Source organism: Lepidochelys kempii, chromosome 6 (assembly GCF_965140265.1).
Source record: "Lepidochelys kempii isolate rLepKem1 chromosome 6, rLepKem1.hap2, whole genome shotgun sequence".
Classification (NCBI taxonomy): domain Eukaryota; kingdom Metazoa; phylum Chordata; order Testudines; family Cheloniidae; genus Lepidochelys; species Lepidochelys kempii.
The window spans coordinates 33,507,838-33,523,372 of NC_133261.1; the positions used below are offsets into that span (position 1 = coordinate 33,507,838).

General features: G+C 42.8%; 1 protein-coding gene across 3 annotated transcripts in view; it reads right to left on the reverse strand.

The window, feature by feature from the left end:
- The window catches only part of PDE3B (phosphodiesterase 3B), a 239,204-nt gene extending 225,987 nt beyond the window's left edge, over window positions 1-13,217 (reverse strand). For 2 of the 3 annotated variants that reach the window (XM_073347443.1, XM_073347444.1), the window contains exon 1: window positions 11,443-13,217. In XM_073347443.1, the coding sequence (XP_073203544.1) occupies window positions 11,443-12,447 (1,005 nt within the window). In that variant the 5' untranslated portion in view covers window positions 12,448-13,217. The remainder of the gene's footprint in view (window positions 1-11,442) is intronic. The other variant, XM_073347442.1, reaches the window with a different exon arrangement.
- Window positions 13,218-15,535: the final 2,318 nt, after the last annotated feature.

Genomic DNA, 15,535 nt, shown 5'->3' on the forward strand with positions numbered 1-15,535 from the left:
CCCACCCCACCCCACCCGGGCTACCTTGTCATTTATCTCACTTTTTTTTTTTAATTAATAAAGAAAGAATGCATGGTTTCAAAACAATAGTTACTTTATTTCAAAATGGGGGAGGGAGGGTGGTTTGGTTACAGGGAATTAAAATCAACCAAGGGGGGAGGGTTTGCAGCAAGGAGAACAAACACACAACGGTCACACCGTAACCTGGCCAGTCATGAAACTGGTTTTAAAAGCCTCTCTGATGTGTAGCGTGCCTAGCTGTGCTCTTCTAATCGCCCTGGTGTCTGGCTGCTCAAAATCGGATGCCAGGCGATTTGCCTCAACCTCCTACCCAGCCATAAACGTCTCCCCCTTACTCGCTCAGATATTATGGAGCACACAACAAGCAGCAATAACAATGGGAATGTTGGTTGCGCTGACATCTGACCTGGTCAGCAAACAGCGCCAGCGAGCTTTTAAACATCCAATAGCACATTCTACCACCATTCTGCACTTGTTCAGCCTATAGTTGAACTGCTCCTGACTACTGTCCAGGCTGCCTCTGTAAGGCTTCATGAGCCATGGCAGCAAGGGGTAGGCTGGGTCCCCAAGTATAACTATTGGCATTTCAACATCCCCAACGGTAATTCTGTGGTCTGGGAAGTAAGTCCCTTCTTGCAGCTGCTCGAACAGCCCGGAGTTCCTAAATATGCAAGCGTCATGCACCTTTTCCAGCCATCACATTAATGTCAGTGAAATGTCCCTTGTGATCCACCAGTGCTTGCAGCATCATTGAGAACTACCCCTTGTGGTTTATGTACTGGTTGGCAAGGTGGTCCAGTGCCAGTGCCGATCCATCTATCGCCCCACCACAGTTAGGGAACCCCATTGCAGCAAAGCCATCCACTATGACCTGCACATTTCCCAGAGTCACTACCCTTGATAGCAACAGCTCAGTGATTGCATTGGCTACTTGGATCACAGCAGCTCTCACAGGAGACTTGCCCAATCCAAACTGATTCCCGACTGACCGGTAGCAATCAGGCATTGCAAGCTTCCACAGAGCTATCACCACTCGCTTCTCAACGGTCAGGGCAGCTCTCATCTTGGTATTCGTGCGCTTCATGGTGCGGTAAAGCAACTCTCAGAGTTCCAGAAAAATGGCCTTACGCATGCAAAAGTTTCACAGCCACTGTGAATCATCCCATACCTGCAACACTATACGGTTCCATCAGTCTGTGCTTGTTTGCCTGGCCCAGAATCAGCTTTCCACTGTATCAACCAGCCCCACTGCCGTCATAATGTCCCAATTGCCACAGCCCGTTCTTTCAGGAACACCTGTGTCCATGTCCTCATCAAAATAATCCTCGTGCTGGCATCTCTTAGCCCGGTTCTGCATATACTCCAGGATAACGCACGAGGAGTTTACAATGCTCACAGCAGCAGCGGTGATGGTGAGCTGAGTGGGCTCCATGCTTGCTGTGGTATAGCGTCAGCAAGAGAGCAGAAGAGCAGAGTTGCAGTGGAAGCGGTGGATGACGACGGTTAGCAGTCCTACTGCACCGTCTGCTGACAGCAGCACCCAGGACACAACAGCCGCAGTGACGGTGAGTGACAGAAAACATGCTCTATCCAGACTGACAAAACTCAACTTGTACTCCAATGTGGAGTAAGGAATGATGAGGGGGCTGAGTAGATTTTGCACTCTGAGTAGTACATTTTGATGACAACTTTGTAAGGCTGAATTTATCTATGAAAATGTAACTCTTTTGTTTGAGTTTGGACTTCACTTTGTGGTTTTTCTTATAATGAGAAGCCTGTGTAAACGTTATACTATTGCAGCCTATAAGCAAACACAAGGGAATTAAACTTACAACAAATATGAGTCAAGTACATGCCTAAATGGTTTGCCAGTGCCCCTTTTAAAGAAAAATATGAAAAATGTGCAATAAGTTTAAGATATTTACTTCTTTTATGGAACTCAGATTTTCTGTGTCCCCTTTACTGAATATCAGATCATTAGCATTGATTGTCACTATACAGACTAGGATTCTAGTACAGTACTCAGAGTAGCAGCCGTGTTAGTCTGTAATATATGCCATCATGTGCCAGCAATGCCCCTCTGCCATGTACATTGGCCAAACAGGACATTCTCTACATAAAAGAATAAATGGAAACAAATCAGATGTCAAGAATTAGAACATTCAAAAACCAGTCGGACAACACTTCAATCTCTCTGGTCACTCAGTTACAGACCTAAAAGTAGCAATATTACAACAAACAAACTTCAAAAACAGACTCCAACAAGAGACTGCTGAATTGGAATTAATTTGCAAACTGTACACCATTAAATTTGGCTTGAATAAAGACTGAGAGTGGATGCGTCATTACACAAAGTAAAACTATTTCCCCATGTTTATTTCCCCCCCTCCTAGCCCCGTTCCTCACATGTTCTTGTCAACTGCTGGAAATGGCCCACCTTGATTATCACTACAAAAGGTTTTTTTCCTCTCCTGCTGGCAATAGCTCACCTTACCTGATCACTCTCGTTACAGTGTGTATGGTAACGCCCATTGTTTCATGTTCTCTGTGTGTATAAAATTTCCCCACTGTATTTTCCACTGCATGCATCCGAAGAAGTGAGCTGTAGCTCACGAAAGCTTATGCTCAAATAAATTTATTAGTCTCTAAGGTGCCACAAGTACTCCTGTTCTTAGTACAGTACTGACCATTTGAATCAGCAATCTGTATTGCAGACAAAGTTCACATAGGCTTTTTCTTCCCCTAAATTCCAGGAGCAGTTCTTCCTTTTTCTGAAGGAAGAAGTGAACTTTAACATAAAGGAACGAGAGTAAACAAATGTTACCCACATTTATAGATGGGGAATTCATGAAAATTCAGCTTTCCTATTTTTGGATGCAACCTCTGCCCAGAAATGAGGAAAGTAGGTGCAGATTCTAATGATGAGACCAATTCATGTGTTCTATCTCTTGAAGGACCGTTTAGTGGATACACTTGTATGAATTATATCTACTATTTATTTTATTTACATGTATATAGAATTATTTGTCTAAGTTTATGGCTGTTCAAGTGACCTGCTTGGCAGGAGAGATACTGCAAGCACTGAATGGCTCCTGTCCCAGTGTCTCCCTCACCCCAATCTGGCCCTCCTTCCCTCTCCATCTCCCATCCTGACCACTATTCCTGTTCCTTTCATGCCACCATTCCTTGCCTCCCACCCATTCCCCTGTTTCCCCCCCTCTTGCTGTCTCTGGAATGCCCACTTCATTCTTTAAAAAGGTCACACCACCCATGACTTCTTCATATTTCATTCCCTCCAGCTCCTGGCTCTCATAGAGACTTGGATCCTTTCATCTGGCATTGCCTCTGCATCTGCCCTCTCTTTCAAGGCCTTTCCTTCTCTCACACTCCCCATTCTGGATCAGACAATGGTGAGAGTACTGGGATTCTCTCCTCCCCCATTCCTGTCTCTTACAACTCCTGCCTCTTTCCCCTTCCTACTCTTCTCCTCTTTGAACAACACTCCATCTGACTCTCCTCCGCTCTCCCTCTCCAAGTCACTGTCATCTACCATCAACCCAACTCCCCTGCATCAGACTTCCTCTCTGATTTCAGTCTCTAGCTTGCTCTCTCTCGCTTCCTGTACTCACAATCGCCACACATCTTTGATGACTTCAACTTCCATGTTGATGACCCATCCAACCCCTTAGTTGAACTTTTCCTTGCCCTAACCTCTTTGTTCAACCTGTAGCCTGGTTCAAGTGTTCCACTCACCAGAAGGCTGTTCATTTGACTAGGTCTTCACCAAGCTTTAAATTCTATCAGATCTCTCTTTTGCTGAGTTCCCCCCCTGACCCTCACCTGTTCTCTTTCAGCATTGTCCCTCAACCACACATAACCCAGGCCCTCTCATTTGACCTTTGAGCAACCCTCCCAATCCCCCAATGTTGACTTCTCATTTACTCTCGGATATCTCCTTCCTGCCCTCTCTTTTCTTTCTTCCATTGATATAGTGGTTGATTCTCTGTGTTTCACGCTCCGCCACCCTTGACTCTTTTGCCACTCTCCCCGAGCCCTGCTCCCCTAACCCCACCAACATCCACTTCTACTCATGCTGTGGACCCTCTCTGGCAGAAATTCCGTGACCAGGATGACTTCCTCCATTCTCTCTTCTTTCAGTTCTGCCATCTTCCTAGCTAAACAACACGACTTCTTCAACTAAACTGAACCCTATATAGTCACAGACACTTTGTCATCATCTTTACTTCGCTCTTCAAATTCTTCCCATCACCTCTTCTCTCTCCACAGAGTATCTCGATTTCTTCAAAAAAAAAAAAAAATTGATAAAATATGACAAACTATCCTGCCCCTCAGCTTTCCTTCCTTTTTCCTCCTAAAACTCTCACATTCTCCCTTGGCAAAGACACAGATGTTTCTTGTCTGATCTCCTCCTCTAACCCCTCTCTAACTCCAGTGACCCCATCCTATCTTCTGATCTGCTTTACTCTTTTTCTTAACCTCTCACTCTCCTTTGGCTTTTTCTCTTCACAATACAAGCAAACTTTAGTCTCTCCAATGTTAAAAAGCACCATCCTTGACCCTACTTGCCTCTCCAATTACAGACTCATCTCCCTTCTTCCTTTCATCTCTAAACTTATTGGTTGTGCTGTTTATAATCGCTGTCTGGGGTTCCTCTCCTCTAATTCCATCCTAGAGACTCTCTAATCCAGCTTCTGCCCGTTGTACTCCACTGAAACCCCTCTATTCAAGTTTCTAATGGCCTCTTTTTTCATGGCCAAAGCTCAGAACCAGTATTCCATCCTCATCCACCTTGACATGCCAGCCACCTTTGATCATGCTCTTCTTGAAATCTTCTCCTCCCTTGGCTTCCATTACTCTGTCCTCTCCTGGTTCTGTTCCTACCTCTAATTGCTCATGCAGCAATGTGTCCTTCCAAGGATCTTCCTCATTCCCCTTCCAATTTTCTGGGTGGGTTCCACAGAGCTCTGTCCTTGGTCCCTTTCTTCACTCCTTCTACACCTTATCTCTGGATAATCTCTATGCTGATTAATAACAGATCTACCCTCTCTAGTCCAGACCTATCTCCTTCTGTCTAAACTAAAATCTCACTCAGTCTCTCTGATATCTCATGGATGTCTAGCCATCGGCTCAAACTCAACCTGGCTAAAACAGAGTTCTGAATCTTCCCCCTAATTCCTTTTTCAATCACTGTGGACAACACTGCCATCCTGCCTGTCACTCAGGTCCATAATATAGGCATTATCTTTGACTGAGACCCTTCTCTCGGTCCTCCTATCCAGGCTATAACTAAATCTTGCCAATTCTTTCTGCTTAACATCTCTAAGATATGCCCTTTCTTATCCATCCACACAGCTAAAACTCTTATCCAAATACTCATGATAGTTACTGCAACATTCTTCTCTTGGCCTTGACAAATGCAATCTTGCCCCGCTCATATTCATTCGGAGCACTGTTGCAAACGTCATTTTCCTAGTTCAATGCTTTGACCAGGTCAGCCCATTTTTTCAATACCTCCGCTGGCTCCTCCTTCACTTTTGTATCAAACATAAGCTACTTGTGTTCATTTTCAAGGCCCTTCACAGTCAATCCCCACCCTACCTATCATCTCTCATTCATTATCAAGCCATCAGTGCTTGCTTCTGATCGAACTACGATTACAGCCTCCACAGTCCATTTGTTAAATTTTCAAACAAGCACCTTTGTACTTTCTCCCATGCTGCCTCACACATTTGGAAAGTGCTCCCTGTAAACAACCACAAACTACCTCACTATCCACCTTCAAATCACTTCTTAAAATTCTCCTCTGCCAGGTAGTCTATAAAAAAAAATTGACAATGGTTAGGCTGCTGGTGTTCTGAGTCCACTGCCTATCATACTAACCAATACTGTCTCGTGGGGTTTCTTGTACTCCCGTTGGACTTTCTATATCCATCTGTTGTCTTTGGTCCTATATGTATATATCCTTTGGGGATAGGGACCATCTTTTTGTTCTGTGCATATTGTTCTAGGTGTACAGTGCACCTAGAACAATGGGGTCCTGGTCCATGACTAAGGCTTCTAAGCACTGCAATAATACAAATTATGAATATATGCACACGTATATAAGAATAAAAGACAGAAGCCCACCTCAAGAAGCTTACAGTTTAAACCAGATCTTGAAAGCAAAGGATTATAAGTGGGTGGAGGTACTATATAATGGAGGATTACAGTAGTGATTAGCATGAAATATTCATTGTTACATACAAGTCTGTCAAATGTTCTTTTCTCTTTAGTATATTAATGTTCATATTTGTGAGGGTGGGGCCGAGGTTAGAATTGGAATATTAAACAAGAAGTAGTGTGATTGAGGACAATTTTAAAAAGAAAATGAGCTCACATAGCACTACCAGGGAGCATGGGAAGAGGAGGAGCTATTCTGAGAGCATAACAGGCAAGCAGAGTTTAGAGAAATGGGTACTAGCGTGGGGATAGGTGGTAGAGGTCAGACATCTCTGGGCCACAAAGTTGAGGAAGTGTACAAATGTAAGGAAGAGGACGGAAAATAAATAAATACACATTACATTATTTGACCAAGCAACAACGCCAGCAAAGAGTAGATAGGCTTCATCTCATTACTTTGCTTTATTGTTAATCTTAATATAACAAATTTGACTTCATACCAGAACAGTACGTCCATGTAAATATTATCTTTAAGTGGTTAAAATGAGAAATAATGCAATTTGTCCCTAAGCAAAGGGAAATATGGGAACACTCCCCTTGCTGGTTGGAGTAGACAGTGTGTGCATTTGTACCCAACTGCTAATCTCATATTTTAAAATATAAAATGAAGATAGTAAATACCGGTTTTATGTACAAAAGAAAAAATAATTTAATACACAGCTCCTGTTAATGATAGTATCACAAATATTTTTTGTATAATTACCCCTGCTCTCTCAGTCATTGCAATCATTTTAAAAAGCCAGCCTCTAAAATTTGCACCAAATGGTTAAATGTCATTTATTATTATGATATGTATTACTGTATTGTTATGGGCTCTAATTGATTTCAGTGTTCTACTTGTTTTTAAAATGCACTGTAAAAATATATAGTAACAGACATACCCTACCCCAAAGAGCTTACAATCTAAACAAGCAAGTCAGGAAAATGTCAACTTTTTTATGTCTGTTTTACAAACAGGAAACAGAGGCATAGTGACTAAGGCCCAGTGCAACAAGGTGTTCAAGTAGATGAGTAATCCCATTAACTTCAGGTTACCTATCTATTTAAACTTGTATTGGGACCTATATGACTTGTCCAAGGTCAAACAGAAAGTCTATGGAATTGAACCCAAATCTCCAGGGCAGTGTTTTAACCACATGACTATCCTTTGTCTAAGTAGAATAGGGTGAAATGGAAGTAATTGCTTCTGTGAAACATGCTAAGCTTCCTGAACATCTGAACAAGTCAAATAGCCAGGAAAAATTAGCTCCACTTTTTAAAGCATTCACTATTTCAGTCACGCCTGACCCAGACATAAAAATCAGGGGGAAAAAATTCCTTTCCTGCAAGACAATATCTTTTGCACAGTAGATCTTGTTTACTCAATAAGCCCAATCATGCCCCATACACATATCTTCGATGGTAAGTGTATTTCTTCCTAATACATAGGTTAAAGACAAGCAACCACATATTCTAGTACTTTTCAGAACAATAAGCCACATAAACATATTTGATATTTACAAGACCAGTAGCACTGTCCAGTACTATTGAGGGTCCCAACTCTGAATTCCTCATGTTTCCACAGATCCCAGCTGGAGCTGGAATATATTATACTATAACTCAGGCAACCAGTCCCTTTGAAGTCCGTGGGAGTGGTCCTGCAATTGTTTGCAGGATCAAGCTCTTAAAACCTAATCCTGCTCCCAGTAATGACAAGATAAAACTCCCTTTGACTTCAGTGGGAGTAGAACTGGACTACCAGATTAATATCTTTAGGATAGGAACTGTTTTGATTAGTTGTTCTGTAAATATTTATTTTATAACACCAAACAATAATAAATAATGACTGTAACATTGGGCTCAAGATGAACACAGAAATAGTTACATGAAGTTTGTTTACTATAAGTGCAGGATTTAAAAAAATGTTTAATTTATTTCAATGAAGAGTTGAAAAACACTAAGATGTTCAGGGCTACAAGTGTCTGAAAAAATTGTGCTTATTTGAAATTTAGACTTAAAATTAAATTACATAATCCCCTTTTGCTGCTTTGTATTTATTTTTATTCATTTTAATAACGTGTTTAAGTTTTATTTGAGGTTTCTAAAAATAAACCATTACAGTATAACCTATTTTAAATGAAGAAAACAAGTACATGAGTTGTCAGTTTTCCAGAACTATGTTGTTAGCTATATTTACAGCAGATGCAGGAGGCAAAATGCTGTAGAATATATCTAAAGACAGCATGGATATTCATTGTCAAATAGCAAAAGCATATGTAATTTTTAAGCGTATTTCAACAGTTTAGTTCCCATAGTCGAACAAAATAGAGCCTGATCCCACAGATGTTTACTACGTGGGTTACTCAAGTTAGTAAGCATTTATGGAATCAGGTTGATAGGGCCTGTTCCTGCTCCCACTGAAGTCAAAGACTGCTCAAACTGATCTCTGTTGGAGTAGACAAGATACATACACAAGAAGCTGTTTCTCCTCCCCTCTGCTTTCCTCCCCCCGCATGTACACAGACCTCTTTCCGAGTATTAGCTTTCGCCTATTACTGAAAAAACAGAATATGAGCCCAATACAATTATTTTCTCACAGGATTTTACCAACTAAGCAGATGCAAGGTTGTCAAACAACTATTCGCAATTTTTTCCAGACTTAGTCAACTCTCAGCAGCTTAATTTTCTCACATTGTACAATTTCAGTATACTGTATTAATATTCTTACAAAATATCGCCATAGTAATTTAGCTCTCTCAGATTACCAAAACACATTCATACCATTATGGGTTTATACTGCATTCTTTGTGTTCCTCTGAACTTTTTAAACAGTACTCATTAATCCCTATGTAAATTAACTAATTGAAAATGTTAATATTGCAAAAAAATGCATATTATAGATCTTTATTAAACGTTTTAACATGTAACCACAATTCTTTAAGAGATCTTAATTCTCTCCAGAATGTGTTATATTTTGATTCCATGTGTTCCCTCTGTTTCAATAATAGCACTGTAGTAGAATACCGAAAACATTCAAATAAGCATACAGTGTTTATTAAATTTTCAGATAAAAGTCTCAAGGTATTGATTTTTTTAAGTGGATACATCTGACATGTTATTAGTTCTGCAATGACCATCTTCTCTGAGTCAGATGCAAAATAAGGGGATTTAACTGCTTTGTCTTTACACCAGCACTAATAAAATATTGTACAGAAGGAAATGTATTTCTAAATCAGAGTACTCCAAATTTGCAAAAAAAAAAATCCGTTAATACTATTTAAATTTTCCTTAATAAAAGAGATATTTACTGTAAAGCATAATCTACTGTTCAAAAATGTAGGAAACTAAAAGGTCTACAACATACTGTTTTTATTCACTTTTATGGAAATGGAAAACATTGAAACCTGGATGTTTACAAGCAATTATATTTTTAAACACCCATGACTTCAGCATTTGTTGAACATTCAGTGTATTTTGCTAAGGCTGGCATTTATTATGTTTTTCCAAACACTAAATACCTATAGTTTGGCTTGAAGTTCACAGAAACTTTTAAAAAGTCAGCTAAATACCTAAGGCAGTATTTGATTAAATTAAAACTATTATCCTTTACCATCTATAAAAAGGTTTTAAAAAAAAAAAAAAACCTACTAGCACAATTTGTATTTTTCCTATACTGCAGATATTCCTCTGACACAGAAGCTACTCATCTGAAGTAAAGTACTATATTTACTATGTAAGGAGAACAAAAGAGGGAAAGGCAAGTAAACTTCTAATTACTATACTATATTCCCTATATATTTGAAAGGCATGATACAGTGTTTAAATGCGTGTTCACATGATTACCACCACCAATTTACAAACTTAAAACTGGCTGCATTAAACTATTTCTGAAACCTTTACTTGAACTTTTAAATGACCCTATAACATTGATACAGAACCTATTTCTAAACCTATTAATGCTGTATTCCCCTGCAACATAAATGCCCAAGTCAAGGATTTCACTCAGCTTGGCTCATCTTTCCCCTGCTTGGCTTCAGACTCGCTGAATAAATTACAGTAAGGGAGGGAGCTTTGAGAAACAATCACACCAGATGCATTAGGAAATACATACGAGAGAAAAAACTAGACAAGCTTCATTTATTTAGAACTTCTGTATCTCAGCTGCAGCAATAGACGGGACTTTCTGGAACAATAGCCTCTTGGCTTACAAGCCAGGCTTCGTTTATGCGTTTATTTAAACACACACACATTTGTATTCTCAGTTCGGGGACTGGATGATTTTCCACTTCAGGTAGCCCCGGGCCAATTCCATCAGCAACACAACTCAGTGTTCCTGGAGTTCACGTGCAATTTCCAAGATACAAAAAGACTCAACCCCCACACGGAATTTGCACTATAAGATTTGCACTGCAAAGGGGTTTGCCCAAAGTAGAAACTAGCAAGACTTGCCTTAAAAAACCTGAATGGTTTACACTTCTTTCCATACTTGACTCAACAGTTCTCTAACCGTAGGACGGCTCCTAAACCAAATCAATCCAAGCTCAATATTGCCTTATTTGGAAAGAAACAACATTAACTTGGTAGAAAAACCAGACATTCGTCATGTACACATCTATATGCCAGCCAGTTGAAAGTAATATCCTCAAAAACCTGGTTTTCCCCCGGTTCTTGCAGTCACCAGGTCAAAAAAGGTGGGAAAAAACTAAGTGCTGTGCAACTAGAAAGTTTTATTCTCCAGTGTAGTCTCTCGGAAGCCGAGGAGGTGGCTCAGGACTTTAGAAACATCACAATCAAAGTAATAATTATAAGGCACCTGATACCTAAGAGGGCTGTGCTTTAAAAAAAAAGTTACTTTTAAAGAGGTACGGTCTGCCAACTTGATGCACAACGTCTAAGGCGTGTATCCTGCAGGGAACACATCACTGCGTCTAGTAACAAATTAAATCTTAAGGGATGCACAGAAGAACGATCTCTTACAAGCGCAGAGATGAACTAATATGCGCCTACCGTCGTATCTTTCAATTTACTACTTTAGGGGAATCTTGACACGTCTCCCTGCAAACACATACCAGTAGATGCGCGAGCGCGCGCGCGCACACACACACCGGTTCCTCGGAAAGTTTTGAGGTTTGGTTTCCTCTCCCCCCGCCCCACTCCCCGCCAGCGCTGCCCTCTCCCTCCCCCTAGTTTCGGGGGACCTACCTGTTCTCTGGAAATACAAGGCAACGAGGGTCTCCTGGACATTTTGCAGCTGCTGTGGTAGCTGGTTGGCATTTCCCCTAAGGACACACAGCTAGACCTCCTCCTGGGTCTGATCACAGGCACTTTCTCCTCCACGCTGGGAAGCCGCGGCTGGTGATGCTGGTGCTGCGCTCCCCGGCTCTGAGCAGAGAAGATGCCGCGCTGCCAACCCAGCAGTGCCAGGAGGCACCCGGCCACCCCGACCGAGCCGGCCAGCAGCGGTCTGAGGCTTGGGGGAAGCGAGCTGAGGCTGGTGAGCGAGACCAGCCAGACCAGGCTGGAGAAGACCAAGACCAGGAGGCTTCGGCGGAGCTTCAGGGTGCTCTGCAGCAGGGTCAGCACGGCCACCGAGCCCAGCACGGTCAGCAGCCGGCCCGCCACCATCTGCAGCTCGGCGGGGCCCTGCGGCGAGCCTCGGTGCCCTTCCGTGGGTAACAGCCACTGCAGCGCCACGAAATCCCCCGAGTAACAGCAGAAGGGCAGAGCCAGCAGCCACCAGAGGCTGGTGCCGCCGCCGGGCTCCTCGCGCTTGTCCCGGGCCAGGTAGCAGGTGAGGAAGAAGAAGGCACAGGCGATGCTGAAGAGGGGGCTGAGGCAGTGGGACAGTCCCAACAGGGTGCGCAGCGCCGAGGGGCCGCACCAGCCGCTCTCGCCCTGCCGGCCCCAGGGGCTGCTCCGGCCGTAGCAGAGCAGGAGCGAAAGGACAAAGGCAGCCAGGGCGCCCAGGCTGAGCAGAGCCCGGGGGGAGGCGGCGGGGAGCAGCAGCAGGGAGAGGAAGCCCCTGGGGGGGTCCTGCCTCAGGGGGGTCACGCAGCTCTTCACATAGCCGTTCCGCAGGCTCTCCGGGCCGCCCCCGGGGCGAGCGAGGGGGGCAGCCACCCCGCCGCCGTCCTGCGGCGGCTGCTGGGGGAGTTTGCTAGGTCCATGCTGGGAGGCGGCGGCGGCGGCTTCTCTCTCTTCCCTCATGGTGGTCTGGGGAGAGCGTGGGTCTCGTCAGCTCCGTCTCCTCCTGCCTGGCGCTGCCTCCCTCATCTCCGCCCGGGAAAGGCTCTCGGGTCAGCCGCGGGCACCTCTCGCCGACTGAGCGGCGGAGTCCGGAGCATGGTGGGTAACGAAGGGGAAAGCGAGAGAAGGTAAAAAAAAAAAAAAAAGTCTCTGCGCGAGGCGGCTCGGCAGTGGGGACTCGCTGTCGCCTCCCCGTGCCCACCGGTTGCAACGGCGGCGGCTGGCAGCACCCTGGAGGGGGAGGGGGCGAACGGGACAGAGCCTTTGCTGCTACCTCCTGCAACGGCGTGCGCGGAAGCAGCGGCGGCACGCGCCGAAAGAGCGGTTGGACTCTAACGGCCGCCGCACAGAGAAAGGGGAAGCGCGCGCGCGGGGGCGCGCCGCTAGCCCGAGTTGTGGCTGCTCCAGTGTCGGGGTGTGCTCGAGCGCGCGAATCCCCAAGGGTGGGTTACAGCGCCCACTGGGCAGCGTCTGGCACCCCTAACTAGTAACTAGAGTTGTTCTGCGGACTCCCCTCCCCCCACTCTGACTCTTACACAAGCTGTCGGCCCGAGGTGTGCGCGCGGCTCGTAGCTCTTCCTCGGACTGGGCCCCCTGCCTGCAGGGGCTGGTCCCGTGATCCGGAATCCCCTCTCACAGGGCACAGAGAGCAGCATTTTCACCCCCAAACAGGGCTGTGAGAAGTTCTGCACACCCATATAAAAATCTAGACAGGCATATTTAGGCAGCCACTGTTAAAAACGGTGGCCACACAGGTTTGGAGTGAACTGGACACATGACCCCGCTTTTATTCTTCTTGCCTGTGAACATTACCTTTCCTCTCGCTTCTATTTTTCTTTTTACTTGCTTGCCTCACTCCCAGCACAAATTGAAGGTGTTTATAATCTTTCAACTGCCTGAAGCTGTAAATAAGGACATTGGGGCAAAAAAGTAGGGACATTCAAATAGATTTTGGGGGAGGTAGTGAGAAAGTGGTATATATTTGCTTTAAAATGTATTGGCTCCGGGAAATAGTTGGCATGCATAGAAAGAGAATTAGAGGCTTTTCCTTGCTATAAAAATACATGAGGAGGAGGTTTGGCTTACAGTAATTTCTCTTGGTTCTTTCAGTTTTTGGCAAAATGTTTACACATGTACAGGTGACATTAAATTGTTAAACCAAGCTTGAAGAGCCATAATACGAAGTTTGCTTAATTTACTTTTTAAAAAATTCATATGAAGCTTCCCCATCAGTACTCCAGTACCTAGAAGCAATAAACAATATAAATACTTCAAGCAACTAAGCATTCTTCTCTTTTCCCTCTCAGCTGACTGCCTGGTGACAGTTGTCTCTGATCTCCTTTTCAGTTCTTTTTATGAGATGGCCATAAAACCTGTCTAGAACCTGTAATAATTTAGCTGTGGTAATGTTTTATAATTCAATACTGTAACAATAAGGACATGATCCTGCACCTCATTTGAGTAATCCTTGAAGACCTCATCCTCCAAGCATTTACACATGTGCTTACCTTTATACCTGTTTCACTCCCATTGGTTGTACTATGGCCCTTATCCTATAATTGGGGCTTTGCACAAACACAAAGATCTGACCAGGTTCAACAACTAGCAGAATCAGGGCCTTGGTGACATTGAAAGAAAAAAGGATTTTTTAAAAATAAACACAGTTACTATTCAACTGAGTCGTTAATGGTATTATGTTTTCTTAATTTGGGGAAATTCTCATTTTTTACTTAAATATGTATTCAGCAAAGTGTGCAGTCAGAAGTGTTCATAGTATAAGTCTATGCATTACATGTAAAATGTTGATGATGTTGTGAAGTCACAGATGTGCACCTAGGATTGAAAGTTACATAAACTATCTTGCAAATTAAATTCTTGGAAAGAACAGATTTAGGGCCCAATATCAAAAGTCTTACTTACGTGGCTAGTCCTTCAGAAGTGAATGTAATTAATTACTTTTAGGGCAAGATTTTAAGTATTTGGCAACTAAAAGGTACTGACAGGCACCTACTGGGATTTTCAAAAGCGCAACTTTTAAAATTTTGTCCTTTAGGCCTTGTCTACACACACAAGTTTTTCCAGTTTACCTAAATTAATTAAACCAGTGCAGTTTGTGTGTAGACAAGGCCTTAGGACCCATTCCTGCAAATGCTTACATATGTGCTGTACACATGAAGTAATGTTTTCAGAATAAGGGCCTATGACTCAATAATGTGCACAAAAGTCATCTAGCAGAATTACTGAAGGGATTGAAGAGTTCTACAACAGCATTCAATGTAACCAAAATGAAAGTTTCAAATTTGGAAAGTACAGCAGAGGCAAGAAACTGATATTTACCATCTTAATCAGAAATAACAAACAATACCGAATTACAAATACATTTTAAAGATCTTACTTTTAGAATAACTGGAGTTCACAAGAAATTGGAAAGAAGCAACCCTTTGCTTTCCAGAAAGCAAATCAAATTGGTGGAGTCTTTAGTGTTCTTGTACCATCGCTTTCTTGTGGAAAGCTCAACATTTCCTTGAAAGAAGGATTTAAATTCTGTGTTAGTATACATGTTATCAGTATCATTTTTCAGAACCCATACTGGAAATAATATTTTAAAAATAAGGGAAAAAATACTTTCCCCAACACATATCTAGTCAATGTTATATTTTTGCATTTAGCTTTACTCACATGAGTAGTACTATTAACATCAATAAGACTATTCATGAGTAAAGTTAAGCATCTGCATAAATGTTGGCATGACCGGGGGCTAATATTATAAAGTGAACTGCATTCTTACTATGCAAGTATCCTTCAATATTAGGTTCTGTTTAATTCAGCTTTAAGTAGACACTCATGGAAGGGCATTCTTACTGAAATAAAGTTAGACAGTATAATCAATATAAAATATTTATTTTACTTACATGTTTGTCTGCATGGGCTTGTTTTGTAACTATTATGTGTACCCATGGAATAATTAAACTTGATTACAGTGAGATTTCTGTGCACAAACCATCTGAACAAATTTAAACAGGGTTTAATTACTTCAAAAGTGAGCTGT